Source organism: Rhyacophila brunnea, unplaced genomic scaffold, assembly GCF_057557595.1.
Source record: "Rhyacophila brunnea isolate RB1 unplaced genomic scaffold, BYU_Rbru_1.0 scaffold_8, whole genome shotgun sequence".
NCBI classification, from domain to species: Eukaryota; Metazoa; Arthropoda; class Insecta; order Trichoptera; family Rhyacophilidae; genus Rhyacophila; species Rhyacophila brunnea.
In genome coordinates, this window is record NW_028233350.1 from 38300505 (window position 1) to 38322183 (window position 21679).

General features: G+C 34.0%; 1 protein-coding gene across 3 annotated transcripts in view; it reads right to left on the bottom strand.

The window, feature by feature from the left end:
- The window catches only part of LOC147064198 (phosphatidylcholine:ceramide cholinephosphotransferase 2-like), a 236505-nt gene extending 214826 nt beyond the window's left edge, over positions 1–21679 (bottom strand). Inside the window, exon 1 of one of the 3 annotated variants that reach the window (XM_085959260.1) lies at positions 20819–21679. Coding sequence is in view for 1 of the 3 variants with exons in the window: in XM_085959258.1 (XP_085815384.1) it covers positions 20819–20918 (100 nt within the window). In the remaining 2 variants the exon portion in view is untranslated. The remainder of the gene's footprint in view (positions 1–20818) is intronic. The other 2 variants (XM_085959258.1, XM_085959259.1) reach the window with 2 other exon arrangements.

Genomic DNA, 21679 nt, shown 5'->3' on the forward strand with positions numbered 1-21679 from the left:
TCAATGTACATATCAAACGCGGTAGTTTTTCAGGATATCTCTTTTCATATGAGATGATTCAGGAAAATTAACTTGTACTAGGTATGTAAGCGCGAGCATTGTTTCGTCTAATTGCTTTTGAAACATTAATAATACCGCGAAAAAAGGTGCCGGAACGCCGTTCCACCGCGTTACATGACAAAAAAGCCCTGCTTATATCTAGATGTGCGAACAGTGACGTCCCGTGAGGGTGGCCAGATTGAGCTTCGCTTGGGGGCGGCAGTTACACGAAGAGCGGCAAGTCGAAGAAAATCATTTGGTATATAGTAATAGCTACCTAAACTGAGTACCTGCTTAATAACGAAAATAGCTTTCCTATAAAAATTCAGCTCACTAGTTGGAAACAAAATGTATCTATTAATTAACATAAAAGGATTAACAAGACTATAATTTTTTGTCTGGTTCGCGATGTAGAGTTTACGTCCGTTGCTCTTTGACGTCCTTGGTGACCAGAAACGATACAAGCACGGATGATAAAAAAAACTGTATAAAACATGGGCGGCATGATGGCGCTGCTCATGTGCTTGTGTAGGGACGTCACTGTGTTCTAAAAAGGGTAAATGTTATTAACAGTGATGTAATGCTAAATAAAATGGTGCCTGGTCACAGTTTTTAAACATCATAATCCCCTCTCACATTCTCCACTTTTCCAAAGCACATGCTTTACTATTTCGACGAATACGTACCGAAAATTTCGTAACAGCAATGACAACTATTATCTAAGCTAAAAATCAATACATTTTTCCATAATCACTCAGGAATTCAAATGTCTAATCGCACTTTTACACATAATATACTAGTCTTCGATTGCTTCCAAATTAAAAATAACAGCGACATGATTTTCTTTATGCACGTGACTCAAAACTATTGCGTGTAACGTAATAATGATGAAAACTGTCCTACACCACTGGTTATTAATTTAAAAAATCAAGTAAGTATAATTATATATTAAGTGCTAATTAATTACAAGATTTCAGTTGCGGCTCTATCTTAAGGGTTCATAGGAACCATCCCCATATCGTTATCATGTCAAAACTACACGTCCGATATTTTATCATTGTCATAATATACCTACTTAATTACACGATTAAAAGAACTATTTAATTTATTTTATCCGTCTAAGCCCGTCACATTTTTATAAAGATATTTATTAGCATTATACTTTGTCATATAGTGAATTTTGACAGGGGGAATTTAGGAAGGATGGGATGGGAATGTAGGGAATAGGTGGGAATGGTGTCAATTGATCGTATTGTCACGTAGGGAAAAGAGGAGTGGATATGGGATATGGAATGGGATAGGATGGGGATGAGCATGAGACTCGGGGAAATAGGATGCAGGGTCGTGGGTAGATTGACTTTTACCTCTAGGACCTCAGTTACCTGTCCGGTTACTTCGCTCATTCGTGTGATGTTCCTAGATTAATGAAAAGGCATAATGAATATGGAATAAATATAAATATCTCGGTTTGAGCGCCACTCTATGTTGATGCATATAGACAATAGTGATAAGGATAATTAAATGAAAAACAAGTAGAGAAATTTCAACAAATGTATATTAATAAATGAGATAACTTGCGGGCTACAGTGTATAAAGATGTATAATTACTTAAGTGAATCACGAGCACCTAATGCGATATAATATTTAAACAAATAAGAACAAAAACCCAAAAGCTAGTTCGAGACAAAGACTAATTCGGTGGACCGTAACATAAAAGAACAATAAATACCAATTACACAAAAGGCTCTTCAGCCTTTTCGCTGCCCTCGATTCCTTCCAGGATGGAATCGAGGAGTGCGTCTTCAAACGTGTGGGGACCGTTGAGTTCCTCCGATCTCCTGGCGTGGGGGGGACGTCCTTCGGATGGCCATCGCCCTAGTCTCCAAAACGCCAGGAAATCGAAAGCCCTGTGCCTCGGGTCCGAGGCTCGGAACTGGCCAAGACGTCTGCTTCCTTCGAACGATCAAGACTGAGAGATCGACTCCTGCTTCACCTTCGTGTAAAAAGCCCGCTATCTCGTATAGCGCCGGAAATAGTGTCACGAACTCCGTACAAACTATTCCGTGCGCAGGCGTGATCCGGCCGATCTTTTGCGTAGTGTTGCTGTCGTAAAGACTACCTTGGCTTAGTGTGTTATGTTATAAAATAACATGACAACTTACAAATAAATAAATCAATGATTGTAAATTATCTAATATCATAATGATTTTTACTCGGTATTAAAGTACCTAAGAAATTAAAATAAATACGCCCTATATACATACAGTGACCTACAGTGACACCTATGTACATATTAAGAAAGCTATAGCGTCTATTTTTCGACGACTAGGGTCACTCAAGTCCCACCCCATCGCCTCGGTACAAATCTCGTTCTACAATGCATGTGAATGCATTAGCGTTACTACACGCATACTGGGGAGCGAATCAAATAACGCCATGGTGGGTAAAAATGCTCGCTGTATGTCGCTGTTCAAAACTGATAATGGTAAGTCTATAATAATAATAATTATTGTTAATTGATAATATTTCTAAGCACGATTTTTAGATGTGATTAAGTAACGACTCAAAAAATCATATTATTTAATCTGAAAAATTATTCATTTCCTCATTAATAAAATCATATTATAAGTAGCTTGGTACATAATGTAGGTAGGTATGTATATTTAATAATTAATGGCTAAACCCCACCACCTAGAAAGTCGTCGAGCCGCCACTGTAAAGACTTGATTGATAAATTGGGTGTAAGCAATATAGTATTAGCTTAGTATTTATATTCCGTCTATTTTACGAGCGTGGGATTAATAATAGCTCCCTAATTAAAACCAAATATTGATATATCTACTTATCTATATATCCACCAACGCCATTTTGTTTGACAAATTTTGTAGGTCATACGAAGAAAAAATAAATTGTTTTTCAGTTGTTCAAATATGTGTTTTTTTTTATTGTAAACAATGATACTAGTAATGGAATGTCGTCTCGATTAAGAATTAAATTATTGTATGTCCATTCTAATATGGCCAATTACACAAGAAATTGTAATTCAAGTTTAATGAAAAATGACAAGTTTTAAATTGTTTATGGTCTTCGGCATATTTTGAAAATGGAATAATACAGTAGGTACTTCGTTATAATTAGTTAGGCAAAAAGATTATTTTTAAAATACTAGGTATTTAGAATAAATCTTGGAGTGGTTACGAATGTCCCACAATGGTTCGTTCGATATAATTTAAAAAAAAATATGCAGTTCAATTACAGCAGACTTTCCCAACCAGTCAGACAAAAATCTTAAATTAAGATTCGGCTATTACATTTTTACAACGTTTTTCTTAGCTCGTATTCTTATTTGTCCGGTGGTTCTTTGTCCGGTACAAATCTTACAATCGATTTTTAACTAATTTCCCGACTAGCTAGACATTTGAAACTTTTAGAATATATCAGAACACGATGCCAATGCATTTTTTAATACTTTTAGCCATCTTTAAGTAGAATTAAATTAATTTTCAGTTAATTCTGTTTTGTATGAAAAGTTATTTCGACACCATTATTGGTTGCTAGGGGCTGGGGTCCTAGCAACTAAATTATTATTATATACGTGCGTTACTATGGAAATCAATATGACATGTCAAGTACATTTTTTTTTGATCGTTTAAGCTAGTCAAGTCAAGTTTATATGGTTCAACAGAATTTAAAAACGTTGTATATAAAAAGTTCTTCTTATCTTGTAATTATTTCATTTTAGGATGGTTATTTTGTCAATTCGAAGAACAAAAAAAAATATACTTAACCCCCTTTTCATTTTTTTTGTTTTTTCTTCAGGCCCACGGACCAACAGCCATGAGCTCTTCATCCACACAATCACACAACACACACATCAGCACAATCGCGAGTATTATGCCGCGTCCTGACGTGGCGATTTTTTTCATCCAACTATATGTTGAATGACAGTTGAGAGTCAATCGATAAGTGGCAACCAACATTTCAACAAAGTTCACCAACTTATAAGTTGACATGAATGAAATTGAGGTTATTTCTACTTTTAGTCGATAGTCGAGTTATCATTTAAATCCACTTGTTTCCAAGGTGATAACAATTCTCATCGGCACATCTAATTTTCACTGACTTGCACACATTGTTTGACAATGTTTCAGTTTACAAACGACGCTTTTATGGTGTTTCAGCAATATTTTCTTTGGTTTGTCACTTAAAATATCATAAATTATTCGAAGTAACAAATTGATTACGATTATCAGTTCAACTTAAATCGATGTGCAGGAAAATTCCTTATAATTTCTTGTTCAACATTCAACAGATTAACGACAAAAATCGTCCCGTGAGAACGCGGCATTACAGATGATACAATGCTGTTAATTTTACCCTAGTGCCTTAATAAACAATACATAATTATAATATAACATAAATCAATATTATATGCTTATGCATATATATATATTATAATGTAATATAACATACTAAAGTGTGATATAACAAAGATATTTTGGTACTACAGTTCGCAAACTCACTGTATTATTTTGGTTCCGACATTGTTGTCGTGATTAATGCCTTTATCGATTATTTCACCGACGTTTTCAAGAACACCCCCCGACCGCAGCCTACGAATGGGTAGGTGGCTGTTGCCTATCCGAAATCAGGTCAACGGCGAGTCCTTAATGTGTTAATAGTTACATTTCGCCGATTTTAGTGGGTTAATAGAGATTGACATTTGCGCGCGATGTTTGAACTGTCGCGTCTAATAATAGAGAATTGCTTCGCAATGGATAGCTACACGGAGAAAACAGGTTATTGTTATTATTTATGTACAAAATGATATTAGATGAGAAGTAATAGTGCGTACGAAATTTGTTATTGGTGCTAAATAAAAGCCTGAGTTTAGGTTCCCCATCTCCACCCGTGATGTAGATATGTACAGAAGTGGTTATGCAGGACCGCCTTCCATGACGCTTAAAACGTGTCTGAAAGAAAAGAGCTTACGTGCTCACTCTACCATCCCGATGAGAAGTCGCACGGGACTGATGTAACAATCAAACAATGTGGTGCGTAAAGAAAGAATTTAGAGAGAAAATAAAAGTGTTTAGACTAGCTCAGCTAGCCTCGGTGACATAATATTATATAAATTATGAAGAGTCCAGCGATTTCCAGTTAACTGTAGTACCAATGACACCCCTTTAATATTTTAGCGAAGCATTATATTATGAAAATGCTCAGCAAACGACATATGTTTTCATCGATGCGAATTAGTGAAAAAAACTAACTGAAAACTATTAACTTATCTACCTATATATATATAAAAAAAAAACAAACTTAGTGAAATTGCGCCGCATGCGACTTTTCATACTGTAGGTACAAGAAAAACCGAAAAAAAGAAAAGTTTATGAAATAGTGACTTTTTATCAGAGTCAGATAATTTAAGGTAAAATTACCAATCGTATAAAAAACGTAATATGTTGCGTCAAACAATAGAATGGTACATTCGAGTTACCCTAATGCATGTTTCAACAAGCTGTAATAAGTTAATGTACCTACCTACATTGACTTTAGGTACGTAATTTTATTTAAAAAAAATGGGTTCCCACAAAGACGTTTTTTAAGGGGGGACATGCTCAGTGTAGGTTAAAATGGAGCTTTTATTCTATTTTCAAAGCATGATCCTGGACATTCCTTAAACGTTGTAGATAATCTATTTATATTATTTTGAAGCCTTATTATCCTTTATATTTATTTTAAATATTTGATGACTGCATAAAGTATTTTTATTACATAAAATAGTATTCTTTTAAACCTCTCCCTTTAATGTTTTAGAATATAGTCATATTTCAGTAAATAAATGTGCAGTGGTGTTAAGATTTTTTACATTTATTAATTTTTAAACGCATTTATAAAACCGTTAGTATAATTTATGTCGACATTATCATAGTGAAATATTTACGATAAAAAATTATATTGATAATCTCTGTGATCCCAAATTTGACAAGAATTAGGCATTTTATTATTCAAAAATGGGCAAGATTAACACATTTGAAGTGATTCTAAAGATACTAATTATAAGCTATGTCTTTGACCATTCAAGTGTCATAAAGATGATTGCATTATAATAATTATTGACCTAAGAATAAGGTAGTATTTTTTTGAAATACGCCATTTATTTTGGCATTTCCCAGTGGCTAAGCTACAACATACGGCCGTAGCCATAAATTGACAAACGATAAATGAAGTAGGGAGTAAAATCATGTTAACGCGAGTGTTTGAACATGTACCTAACCGATTTTTTTTTAAACGTTACGTAAATGGGTAACGTTTTTAGACATCTTTACACGATTTAAGAATCAATACCCCCGTCACCATCACGAAACAAATTGACGTGTTCCCAGCTCGACGTTCTCTCTCCGAATGCCAGTGAGTCCAAAATTTCGTCGCGCCTATAGTTTAAAATTATTTGCTCTTTCACTGATGTATCGTCCTATTTAGGTACATCTACGAAAGCTCTGCTGGATTGTCAGATTATTTGAATTATATAGCTTATCTGTGGTAGATAGCGATGTGTAGATTATTATAAATACACTATTCATAATAATTTGCAAATTCTGCTATCTCTATATTATCATTATAATATGTAAAGTTAGGTTCGGAGAAATATTTGACGTTGAGTTGTTTCAATCTAATATGATTATCAAATTAGTAAGTATTATAGATTGTTAAAACGTCATAGCAGTATTTTTTTCTGATTCCCATAAAAATCCATTTGCGTTCAGTATTGTTTGGCAAATTATCATGAAAAGATACAGTTGTACAGCGTATACAAATTGTAAAATGTATTAAAACAATAATTAATCTTTTCGAGTTACGTTTCGGGCATTACGTGAAATTTATGGTCAAAATAATCGACCAACAGAGCTTAGCTTACTATTCGTAATTCAATTGGGAAATTCGAGTCAAACGGTAATTTTTGTGATGTTAAGAATCCAACCCGTCAAATATGTAAACGTACTGCTGAAAATATCGATGTTGTGAATCAAAATGTTGATGAAAATCCAGAATAATGAATTACACGTCGTTCTCGAGACCTTGGACTTTCTTATGGCACTGCATGGAATATTCTTCATAAAGATTTGCATTTGTATGCGTATAAAAAACAGTTAATACAAGAACTTAAACCAAATGACCATTTGGTGCGTCGAAATTTTACTGATTGGGCTTTAGAGCAACATGAAACAGACCTATTATTAATTTCATGAAAAAATCATCTTCAGCGATGACGCCCATTTTTGGTTAAATGGCTTCGACAATAAGCACAATTGGAGTAATTAAAACCCACGTGCTATTGTCGAAATACCTTTACATCCATAAAAATTAACAGTTTGTTGAGGTTTATGGTCTGGAGGTGGAATTAGACCGTATTTTTTTGAAAACGAAAATTGGAAATGCAGTTACTGTCAATGGAGAACGCAAAAGAAACACGATGAACTACTATTTTTCTGGCATGAATTAGTTAGAATTAATTAGATTTTGATCTGGATGATAATATGTGGTGCCAACAAGATGGTGCAACATGCAATACAGCTCGTAACACAATCAACATATTGAGATATATCTCTAATTTGATTACCCTGTATAGTTTTTTCGTGTCCGAAAACTTGTGCGTATGCAGTTCGCCGTATCACACTTTACCGTGAAATGTTGTATCGGAAATATAATATGGTCGACATAAAATTCATGTCCAAATAAAACACGATTCTTGTAAGTTTACACTTTACAAGAAGTCAGCAGCAAACAATTTTTGCAAATAGCCGATATACTGGACTATTTATTAGGTTAGTTTCGGTTAGATTAGGTTAGGTTTTCATTCTTGAATTCATGAATTTTGCCAAAATCACATATGAAAATTGAATTAATGCTCATATTTAATCTAATAAAACTGGAGACCGTTTAGTACACATACGGTAACCTCTTTCCGATAGAAAGCTCACGGCGGACTGTTCCACGGTGAAGCGTTTTACGTACAATTTACATGTAACCATTTTTTTTACCATGTCTGATTCTAATAAGGTGGATGTTTTGTATTAACAGATTTTGTTTTTAGAAAAATTGATGTTAGCTACTTGCTTAACCTTTTGGGGCCATACTCTCACTAATAGAAAATTCAAAAAAAAAAACAATATGTGTTCTTGCCAGAACCAGGATACGGACCTGGGACCCACGACGTTATAGGCCGACGCTTAAGCCGCGCTGCCATAGTGTGCGTCCCATATTACCCTATAGGTATTACTAATTGCAAAAAGATGATGCATTTTTCATGATTCGGTTACCAATTTAAGAAAACTCAAATAATATTATTATTAAACTGAAACATTATGTAGGCTTCCAACTGATTGTTTTTCTTTGTTTACGTGCGATTAGAGTAGTCCAACTGTAACCAGTCCGGTCAAAAGATAAACCACTTCTACTAGACGCCTCAAACACAATAGTAGCTACGCGATCCACTAAGCGAGCATTTTTATCCAAAGACAACCTTTACTGTTGTTGGATTATACAACATCTAAAATGATTAACTTTATCATAGACGTGGGTGGGTCAGACTGTCAGACAAATTAATAGCTGGCGTCACGCTAAATAGTTATATATATTATATTATATAGGCACGATATACGATAATATATTATTATAAAAGTTTGCTATGCAATGGTTTATTTAAAATTATTATTAGTGAAGTTATTAGAAGTGATATTCTAAGAAAGTTCGACTATTTTCTGTATTAAAATTCACTGTTTTACTTTCCACGATATTCCACTGTTTAATATCAGTACCGAATTAAAAATTGTAGGCCCCTGATTATAATATCTAATGTGAGAACACCCCATACCTATTAATCAGTGGCGAAGGGTGGATGTAGGCTATTTAGATCCGACATAAATAATGCACACTAAACCTTGTCAGTCAAACGTTTTCGTTTTTATTGAACTAAGACTATAATGTGTAGATAGTGTTAGTTTTTTAATATACTTAAGCCCTAAAAAATATTCGTTCATACTATAAAATATCAAAGATTATGCCATTAAACTATACATAATTTTAAATATTTTATAGATAGAAGAATATTTTCATCGATTATAGTTTGTTATAGGCTGGGCTTAATGAATTCAAAAAGCTAACCAACAATTCTTTTTTCTTCTTTCGACCATGTACGATCCTAATAGGATCATATGGGCCTCCACAGAGTGTAGGTTTGTATTAACAGATTTTATTTTTACGAGAAATGGATGTCAGCCACCTGCTCAACCTATTCGGTCCATACTCTGACTCATACACTAATTGAAAAACAATACGTGTACTTGCCAGACTCAGGATTCGAACAAGACCCTCGACACTATAGGTCGGCGCTTAAGCCACGCAGCCATCGTGGCCAACGAACACAAATGAGATTGACTGAAAAAGAGTGCACTATTTTTGTCAGATCGCCCATTATATATACCCAAGCCATTATGGTTTGGTTTTGACATTGATTAATTGAATGTTAAATACTAGCCAGCACCATCTGCAAAATTATTGTATTATTAGTTCAATAAAATCAAATAAGTATGGCTGACATTCTTAGTTCAATGAAAACAAATACGTATGACTGACAAAGTTTAGTTTTTATTATTATTTATGTAGAATTTAATTATTTATGTAGAATCTTAATAGCCTATCTCCACCCTTCGCCACTGCTATTAATATAGTTAAAACGAAAATACTAGCATTAACACTCTACTTACAAAATAAGTGTCAATTTTAGCTGCAACAATTATTATTATCGAGGCATCACGCTACTCAACGTTCCGGGAAAGATTTTGATAAACATCCTCTCGATGAGAATTAGTGACCCGATAATCCACGTTCTCAGAAAAACCCAGGTCGGTATTTTATGTAAACGATCGTGTACGGACTACGGACCAGATACAAAACCTTCAGTGTCTTCCTCTAGCAGAGCCATGAGTTGAACAGTCCATTTCCTGCTTTGTGGATTACGAGGAAGCTTTCGATAATCTGCACCGCGCCCACCCTTTGGAGGAAACTTGAAGCATACAAATCCCTCTCAAGATCATCGCCATAATCAAATTTTAGAATGGCAAATGCTGTATCATAATTGGTGACACAGTCACGGAATGGTTCGTGGTCACGACCAGAGTCAGATAGACTTCGCTTCTCACCATCTACGTGTACGCAATAAAATAAACCACTAACACTCTAATTAGGTATTAATATTATTTTTAGTTATGTACAGGTGTGATTTTTGGAAAATGATGCATTGAAATTTTTATTAGTTTCGTTGGTACTTAGAATTTATGGTTTTTATTTTATGTTTTATCGGGGGGGGTGGGCTTAAAATCAAGCAGTGCATATCGCAAACACTGGTGATGCCTACTCTAAAAGACTATTACTGTTGTCAAACAAGAACTTCTTGTCCAGGTGTTAAAAATGTGAACTAACAGCCTCTTCTGTGCAGTTAATCGCACTTCCGTTTTCAAATGAGGAACGCCCCCAAATTGATCATTTCATTTTACGCTTCCGTGGTGTACGGATCTATCAATTTACGTATTTTAAAGCTTTTTATAATAAAAATATGTCTAAATAATAAGGAGTTATGTTATAATTATTATTAGTAAACTTTTGGTTTATTCCAAAGAAGAAAAGGAGTCGCATCTAAAAAGAGAGCCGATACATTATTTAAACACTCGTTGCAGCCATGACAGGTACGTCACTGAGAAGTCGACTGTTATCGTCGACATCTTGTTGTCGGACAGTATTAGGGTGGTAAATTCATAAATAATTTTTTACTGAAGATATTTAAATTTGGACAATTTTAATATTCGGTCGGGTCATTTACCTTCCGTCACTTGGAGACATTGTTAATACAACTAGTTCTTAAAGTATTCAATTACTTCTCATTAAACTAATGTTAACAATGTGTGCAGTAAATGAGTAGTTAAGCCAGTGCTACCTAAACTTATCAAAGGAGTCACGCCAGCTTGGCCGCCCATGAAAATAATTAGATAAAAATAAATGAGTGTAAAATTATGTTAAGTAATTCAGTTTCTTTTTAAATTAACTTAATTATTTTCATTGAAACTAACCATGGTATTAGTCACACTTATTAGACTAAAGTTAATACATATACTGGGAAAATACAATAAATTATTGGCAAATTACTGGGTCAACTGTACACTCTGGGTAGTTACAAAATAAACCTTCATACTTTTTTAGAAAAGCGGCCTCCAACAGAGAAGTTGCTTGGCTCTTATTTTATGAAGTATTAATTACTTTTATAGAAGGACGGTCGACCCAGCTGATAAAACACATGCACAATATAATAGTATAATTATTTTGTCAATGAAAGTTTATTAGTAAAGAACACACATAATTTGAATAAATCTCATGCATATACAAACTAGAAAAAAATCTTTTTGTAGAAAAAAAGAATACGTCACCCAACGGGACTTGAACCTGTATCCACTGGATTGGCACCAGAGTGTTTTTTTAATTAAGCTACGGGCATTCTACTTAATTACGACGATTTTTCTAGTAGTTGTTACATGAAATGCTTATCGAATTATTGCGTTATAATGTTGGCTATCGGTATTAGTACATTAAATTAAAGTATGTGTCAATTACCGACGTCGCGGATTACTCCATTTAGTTTTTATAACGTACCTACTGTTACACCCCCAAATGGTCCCCATTTGGGGTCTCTCTGGATCTAGAGATACCCGAATCAGTATCAAGCCGACACATAGTAAGGGTTGATTGCGAAAATAAATAATAAAACTAATGGCAACACAGCATTTTGCGCATTGCTTTCTGCGCCGGATCTTGGTGCGCATGCGCAGAAGAGGGAAGAAGGATTTTGACAGTAAAAATTATAAACACGTGCATTTTGATCTCCGCAAAAGATTGGAATTACATAAAATGTAGCCCCAAATATTGACGTAAATAAAATCTCGCCGTATCCGACAACAACTCCGGTGTTTAATTTGTTCACCTCCAGGTCCAGAACCCAGACGATAAAACCTACTGGGCGAGAAAAGTGACAGCATCTTTTCACTTTCGCTAATGGAGGGAGATCACACTACTTTCTTAGACTAGATAATAATTAAATAAACGAATAAGACACAAGATTTCATAATTTGACATTATATATATTGAACATACATCATTGGAAAACATCCCATGCATATACACAGAAGAAAAGACCTTGTGTCTTATTCGTTCAATAAAAGAAATCGCGAGTGGAGAACTACAAGGTTCTAAGTGTTTGTCCTTGGAGAAACAAAAGTAACAATGAGGCAGCTTAGAATACTACTTCATTGTCGGGTTTGTTTTTTCAAGGACGAACACTTAGAACCTTGTAGTGTTCGGCTCGCGAAATACTTAGTTTATTATTAGTAAAGTATAACAAATCATAAATAGTACCTATATACAATATACATACCTACTGAGGATACGCAGGGTTTTCTTTTTGGAAAAGTGAACCACGAAACTGAACGGAAATAAATTTCCAAATATCTCGTAATACCTTTGATCTGCGAGTTTTTATTGTGTTTTAAGCTTAGATTATAGTGTTTATTGTGTATGGCGGGCCGTTTATATGTTTTGGCATAACAAACGTAAGTATTCGGCACATCTATTATGACAACATAGTGTGAATTCCATATTTAAAAAAGACACATTGTGCACATAACAAATTATTAATTCAAGACGTTCACAACATGACATTTAGAATAAAAAGTAGAGGTAAATCAACTTAGTAGAGAACGGGCCGCTAAGTTTAGGACGCTCGAAGACTGAAGCGTCGATTATTGGTATTATTGATCCGAAAATTTCGTCAATCGATTCTTCGTGGTCGTTTTACAGATAGAAGTGAAAAAAATATGCCGTCGATTAACTTTTCAAGATAATGAAAGACACATCTACACTACCTACTCACGTACGCGGCTATTAACATGAACTGTGTGCGAGCGTCTGATTTTTGCGCGTTGAGTAATGCCTAGTAAACACACCGTTTCTTGTGGCGTGCTGTACTTTGCCTAGACATATAATCTATTTATGTCAAATATTTATAGGTACATTTAAATTTATTAGTTATGTTTATTATTAATTTAATCTAGTAAGTATATGTAAGAATTAGTATTTCAGGGTTGTAGGTGTTGCATGACGTGATATGTAAAAATGTTATCTATCAATTACCTATACGTGTGATAAACGAATCAGACAATAATAAATTATTTCTGGCATCATGTTGAATTAGTGTGTCTATGGCTCGCGATTCTTTTTTTTTTAATCGAATCAATTTACATTTTAAATCAGGCAATCAGGCGCGCGAAAATGCAAGTTTAATAATTTAATTGGTGAGCAAAATCAATTCTGACAGCGGGGCAATGTCCTTCAATTAAATATGGAAATGTGTAATATAAAAATGTCTTTTATATTTGACGGTTGAGTTCAATTTAAGCTGTCAAAAAAGTGAGAATGTATGATCATTGTTGTATGAAGTCTTTCACGTGTTTTTACAAGGAAAAATGTCTGCTATTGGTGATCAATGATCATTTTTATTTAACGTTGTAAGTGTATGGCTGTTACTCGGTTCTTGTTTGCTACCCACCTACTTTATATTCGATGCACGTGATTACAACAAACTGACATGGTATTTCGAGTGTAATAAAATCACTATAAGTGAATCCAAAAGTAGACATTGTGGATAAGGTATTTAGACAGCGTTCGAAGTGGACAATTTTACGAACCGGAGCGCTCGATAATTTTCCGAAAATATTAACATATTTATGTGATAATTTTATGAAAGTATTAAATAACAATAGTGTATTTATTCGATTTTTTGTTATACACCTGCCAAGATTAGACTGTTTAACGGGCCAGTTTTGTGTCATGCAAGATTTGGGCATAATCGGCAAGGTAGATGACAATAATTGAGGTTTACGTCACGTCATAAATATTATTTTTCAATATGATTCTAATAAGTTTCGTGTAAACTTTAAAAATTATATTTAAATATGTAAATGATTATATTAATTTTTAATAATTCATGAATTGTGATGCAACTTTTATTTTTCCACGAGACGGAGCAATAATCTCGAGGATTTCACGAACAGGAGCTGCGCTCCGGTGCGTTCCAGTCCATTTCGAGCGCTGTAATTTATAGACATTTAGGGTTACATTAACAACACTATAGCAAAAAAACCTGAGAACTTTAAAGAGTAGACAACCTCCGGTGTGCTATCCACCACCACGAAATCCACAATAAATTGGTGGGATATTGAACAAGCGGCCCAAGACTTTATTATGTAATTTTCACCCTTCACGTTCGTAACGATGATACGTCCCCAGGAGAGATTGATGATATAAACGTGAAACCCATTGAAGTTACTGAGCCCACCAAACTACACTCGGTCTTTATCGGGCGTATCACGAGACCCTACGTTAATTTACATGAGTTTAAGTTAAGAGCTCCCATTGAAGAGACGAACATAGTACTTATACTAAATAACAAAAACTTATACAGAACTGCCGAACAATCTAAGTGATGATATCTTCACGTTAACAGTATGACACCGCACATTTTATAGATGCAAAAAAAAAAACGGTTAAAAGCTGGTTGAAGTGATTTGAGCAACTTTTCCCTTTCCGTACAAATTTTAGGACATTCACAGATGATACATATAGTTTACTTCCTGTATTTCTTCGCCATATGAACATCAGCCCTTGTAAGTCAGTAGCAAGGCCTGAACAAAAACGATGCATTAGTGCGAGTGAGAAAGTATTCGGCACCCTTATAATCTCTGCGACACGCGCTAGAGTAAGATAAAAGGTTTTCAAATATATGAGATGATTTGCTGTGGTGTCGCCGCCAAATCTTGATTTGTTGCTTAACTAAGCTTCGATAACCTGCGAGCACGTGTTGCTAAAATTGATATTTTTTGTGTTAAACATAAAGTCAGTGGTAAATATTTTTAGTTAATTAAGTAGAAAAGATGGTTCTGTGTGTTGTATTAAAATGTGGTAGCCGTACTGATTAGCAAGAAGATGGTATTACGTTTCATAGGTAGTTGATACATGTTCGTGATAATTTATTTGTATATTATTATATATTTTAATATCAGTGACCTAGTGTTTCTTTAAAATAACTTAAATTATGGATATCTTTACATAATGGTTCTATTTTGACCGCTTAAAAATACTATATAACGTAAAAAAATAGAAAATTATATATGGTCTCAAACATTTGTGTACGAATGCGTTCGCTCGCCCACAAACCAAACGCACGGCACGCAGCTTCGTTTAGTAATGCAACGGGTGGCGTCTAGATGTATCTATAGTCTAAGGTCAGTAGCCATAGATGAAGCCTTTGTTTTTTATGACCTAATGACCGTCAAGCCATACAAGTACCTACTCAAATATTGTCAATATTGAAAACGCGATTAGTACGTCAAAAATAACATTAAATTTTCTTTTACTTTCACTTATTTTTGTGTTCCCTGCTTGAGTCCATAGTGTGGGGACCCACGCCTTTACGATGAACAGGAGGATCAAAAAGACATACTTATCATTGCCGTTCTGATCCCCAGGTTTAGGTCATGGTCGATTTAGTTTGATTTTTACAAACATTCAATTGATTCAATTGAGAGACAGGTTAGTCCAGACCGTTGTTTACTATATGTGGATTAAGTACCTACCTATTATACAATTTGCATATTTTATTTGTTACGTACCTATATACCAACCTATTATTATTATTTACAGTAGGAAACTGCCGTCAACTCAATGTCTGCAACTGCAATGTCAGTTGTCTCACTTTTGTTCTATGCTCGTCAATTGGTTTATCTAGGTCTCGTCCTATTATGGTATTATACGAGTATTATATTCGTCACCCTGTGGATGGGTGTTCACAAAATCACAATGCAGTTTGCGATTACGTAACCACCAAACGTGACCGGCTACGAACTACAGGTAGATAGAGAACAGGAAAGCAACGTAGACTTAGTTTAACACAATGATTCCAGTGATGGATAAAAAAATCTTAATAATTATTATGTATGTACATACTGACAACATTTGCAAGCTATTTTTGATGCATGTGTGATTTAATGCAATGCTGCTATTAAAAGTTTAAAAAAAGTTGTCACAAGTGGAATTATTAATTCGTTACGTTAAGGGGACGCTCTACAGAAATGCCCTTGAGAATTTAAAATATGATATTTTTATATGTGGTCCGAAATAGTTGGTCTATTAGTAATATTAAAAAGTCGCCGCCGATACGTGCCTCAAAAGTAATGGTCACTAAATTAAATTTAAAACAAACAAACTCTTTCCAACTAAGCGAGTGTGGGGTGACCAAAAAATAGTATCTTTTAATATACTTAAATGTTACTAAATTCAATATGTTAATCAGCTGTTTGGTGGGAAGTATTGCAACCAATATGGTGGATATTGTGACGTTTTTAAACTTAGAGTTTAGTTTAGTAGTTTAGAAACTTAGAAATAGATTAATAACTTTTTAACCTGAAATTGTACGAGAACTAAACATACGAAGAATTTTGAAACACATATTATCTACCTACATTTTTATTTCATGTGCTATCCAAAAAAACATTATTAATGAATAGTATTTATTTTTAATGTGTTAGATCTACATAATTATTTAAAAAAATAGGTAAATATTGTTTAATTCTAATGCATATTTAAAAAAAAGGTAGAATATATCTAGTGATGTACCCGAGTTTAGTCTGACACTTTTACAAACTAGTAACGCAATTTTACTTTTATAATATGTACTAGTGAAACAATAGGTAGGTACCATTATTGTATTTTGTTGGTTAAGTAAAGCCAATGCACGAAATAATTTATAACGCCTAAAAATAAATATTATCGTGTAGCACCCCATATACTTTTATTATTTTTCACATTGTCTTCATTCGGCCGGCCGGCGACAGCGTTGACGGAACCTAATAAATCATTGAAATAAATTACTCTACCGACAATAATTATTATTATGTTTTTAAAATAAAATCTTCGATGACCAGGTATTTTGTAGTAAATTTGATTTAAAATGACGTGCTGCTCGCTCTGTGGACTCTGCTCGACTGAAATATGAATCACATTGGTTCTGTTATGCCTATTCTTAATGCTATACCTCAGTTAAGGCACGATCTAAAAAGATCGTGGCTAGGCGATGCGCGTATTGCGGGTCGCGGGTGCAAATGACGCATGCCAAACGAAATATAATTTGTCATATAAATCCAACATGCATCGATTTTATATTCTGTTTATTGTTCTATTAGTAACAATAATAATATATTCATTTACATGTTTTCTTTTTAAAGTAAATGGGTATCGTTTTTAGTCATCTTTACACGATTAAATAATTAATACGCCCGTCGCCATCACGAAACAAATTGACGTGTGCCCAGCTAGACGTTCTCTCTCAGAATGTCAGCGAGTAGTGAGCGAGTCCAAAATTTCGTCGCGCCTATAGTTGAAAATTATTTGCAGTTTCACTGATGTATCACCTTAAAGGGTTTCTCCAAACCTTGAGCGAATAACGAATAAAAGTATTATTACATATTATTAAATTGATTACTAGGTACTACTATTACGCTCCAGCATCGGAGCATAGCGCGAGCACAAGGTCACGCCATTTACCTTGATCCATCGCCACGTCTTGCACCTCTTGCCATGTGACACATGCAACGTGTAGATCGTATTTGTAGCACCGCTATAAGATACGGGAATGTCTCCACGGCGACGGAATCCTTGACCGTGTGCCACAAGATTACTGCCAGCCAAAGAACTATTTAATTATTTTTTGTTGGGTGCCAAGTACTGCAAGTATGTACTAACCCAGGTAAATCCGGCACTGCCTTTACTGGTATATGTATCTAATTCAATTTCAATTCAAATACGCTATACGATGACTTCTAAAGTGCCGTAAGATTATTTGATTAAAATACATTATAGATGATGCAACTATGTGAGTCATCGGAATCCTTAGGTGGAACGGCCTCCTAACAGTTAAAAGAGGTTTTAACTATGGCGCACAAGTCGAGGTTACAGTTAGAATTGGCCGCGAGATGTGATATTGACCCGCAATCATTTCGGTTTTCAATTAAATAATGTAGATTTGTACAAAACTAACTGTACACTTTTTGATACTCAATCATAATACTAACATTAAAATCAATTTAAGCAGATTTCAATACTCAATTTATTGCTCTATACCTGTAGCAATCATATTCTTCTATAAATAAATAAATCGGAGTGGCGGAAGATCTTCCTCACGATCCCCAAATACCTACAGGTTTCTTACCTACAATGGAGCAGTGGCGAAGAGTGGAGGTAGGCTGTTGAGATTCGACGTAAAAAGTGCACACTAAACTTTGTCAGTCATACGTATTTATTTTTTAGGGTATGCCTGCATTGTATGCGGTTTAGGTCTAAGAGGAGGTGGACTTCTAGAAGCTGTACAATGGAGTCCTTACCCCAGATTATTTAACGTCAAATCGTTTAGCGTTACTTTGAACTAACTCCTCTTCTGTCATACAGAAAGGTTTTCTATATTCTTTTATTTTTATTTTAGATATTAATTTTTATTCAATCAATAGATTGTAATATAGATACGCTGTTACTGCGAGTAGGTACTTATTATAATCAGTAATCACCTACCATAGTTTAAGTACTTACCTATTAACAATTGATTTGAATGTTTGAATGTGAATTGAAATGACCAATGATGAATTGGAAAGTTTTTTTTTTTGTAAAGTCAACATCGAATAACAACAAAAATATTGCTAACGATCATTATTGTGTTTACAAAATATTCTTAATACAAAATACCAATTGATTCCTACAAAACCGTACCTAGATCAAATCTGATAAATAAAAATTATTACACAATATACGTAACGTAAGTAGGGATTGCAATACCGAATGAAAATGTCAATACCGGTTTCTCGGTATTTCTTATTGAATTCCGGTATTTCTTAAACATTAAAAAAAACAGAAGTAGGTGCTTATCAATAAAAATATAGCTAAGTATTAAAATCTTTTAAAAATATTATTTTATAGCAAAAACCTACATACCTACCTACATTTATTATGTTGACATTTAAAATATTTATTGATCATAATTGAAGAGCTAGTGATTTTTTACAAATACATTGATTTATTGATAAAAACCCTCAAAAATTCATCAAGTGCAAATAATTCCGGCTGCAGAAAAAGCTTCTTAAATTCAACGCTTGTGCAGTCAACAATATTAAACTATTATAGAATAATTAAACATTTTTGTCAACGATGTTATCTATTTCGAAATAATATTATGATAATTCATCGCGACAATTACTTATATAAATATATTTGATGAAATTTGTGTTGGGAGTCACTCAATATATTTGCATTTTAGCAGCACATAACTTGTAATTCATTTTCAAAAATGTAAACGAGTGTGCTTTCTTAATACTGAAAATTTCGGTACTTTGGATTTTTAAAACCGGTATTTCGGTATTGATAAATACTGGAATACCGGTTTTGAAATACCGGTATTGCAATCCCTAAACGTAAGTGCTCGGAAAATAATATGAAACACGTAATTTCACATTCAGTTTGTTTACTACCTGTTTGTTTTCCTGTATTATAAACAAAGAAAACAATCATAATCCATTGATCCATTGCGATATATGCAGTCGAACTCGGTTATTACGATCACCGATTTACCGAGATCTCGGATGTAACGAGGAAACTTTCGTTGACATTTTAGTTTATGATTTTCTCCATACATTTATTCACTTTTATAACGAGCTACTACTCGGGTATACCGAGCAAAACTGTTAATGTGTCGATCGTTTAAAAACAACATTTCGACCCTAAGCAATAAAATCCAACCGGATAGGATGCCGCCGGGATCGGATTACGTTTATAACACTAGTTAAGTGTCTAAGTACCTATATAATTGGTGTTTTCGCCGACAATATTTAAAAAGTTTCCACGCATATAGTTGATATTGCATGTAAAAATCCAAGGTTTGTGAAGTCAGTAGGTACCTACCAGTGTTCATTAGAATAAACAACTTCTTTTGTAGTTTATGAATGCCATGCTTGTTTCGGGGAAAAATTGTAATTGTGTATTTTTGTTTGAATTGCGACTTTTTGTGTTTTGTGACCGCTCATTTAAAAATACCGATTCTCTGATATAATGAGTAGGTAACGCTTATAATGAGCAAATGCAGTTGGTCCCATTTTCCTCGTAATAACCAAGTTCGACTGTATTATTATACACTACGTAAATTACTGTCCAAATCCAAACAATGGTGTTTCGTACGAAATTCCACACACGTGGAATGGTTCGTTACTCATTCAAATAAACTTTCTTTTCAACCGGAAATAACGGCAGGATTATGACAATGATTATTATCCTGTCGATAATCCTCTCGTTACCTATAATATAGATAGGTACGCTAATATTAAATACAATCTCTCACTGTCCCCATAGCTATAGCAGTACAGATTTCATTCGAAAGCTCACTAATAATATAGATGTTTATTTACCACTTGTTTTAAGTAAACAAGGAAAACAATAACAATATCTTGCAATAATAACAAGTGACAGGTACGATACAAAACATTGTATCTACATGTAAATAAATTCTCTCATGGAAAGTTTGTTTTATAATAATTATCAGGTATGTTTTTGTGAAAATGTAATTGGATTTTTCACCTACCGTGAGATTTTCCCATGTTGTGTCCTTTAAGCCGATTCAGTTCCATAGATCCGACTTTACTTTTAGCATGTGCCTGCATTTTTCTCGTCGATTTTGCCATCCAGGAGAAAACTTCGCGTTAATATTGCTAACTGAAAGGCACTTTTAATTTGACATTCACACACGCGTTTGGACGCTCATTGTCAATCTTAAAAATACTCATTCAACTAGTATTAATTAAATGTCTAGCAGAGGCAAACCGGCGTCAATTAGTATCAAAAGAATGCAAGTAGGAGTAATATCTTTAGAATTACGCGCACACTTCGGTATGTATATTTGCAAAAAGCCAACCGAGCAATTTTTTCATAGACTTTGCCAACAATAAACTCACGAAGGCACACTTATAACGAAAATTCAAATTGTAAACAAACCGTCTTGGCGTAGGTATTAGTTACTTGCTTATTGTTGTAAAATTGATTTTGGTACATACTACATTATAATAAAATAACACTACTTAACAATTTTATTTCACTTAGCATTAATGTGTTGCCAGCTGAATAAATATCGCACACCGTTTTGTTTATTTATTTATTATCGAAACATCATTTTTTGATACTTCCAATAAACTGTCACAGAACTAAATGTAAACAAATCACATTTCACAATAAACTGCATTGAATTTAGCAATGTTTTAATAAAATATACATAACTACACTAGTTTTTGAAAGGTTTTATTGTTTTTAATGAGATCTTATTAGATTATTATTAATAAAATGTAGAAAAAGCGACCTGTTGATTAGAATTTTCCGACGAATTTCCCACGGTTTTTACTGCGCGCCAAATCCAACGCGTACTCCACCTGGCGAGAGCCACAGTAGACTG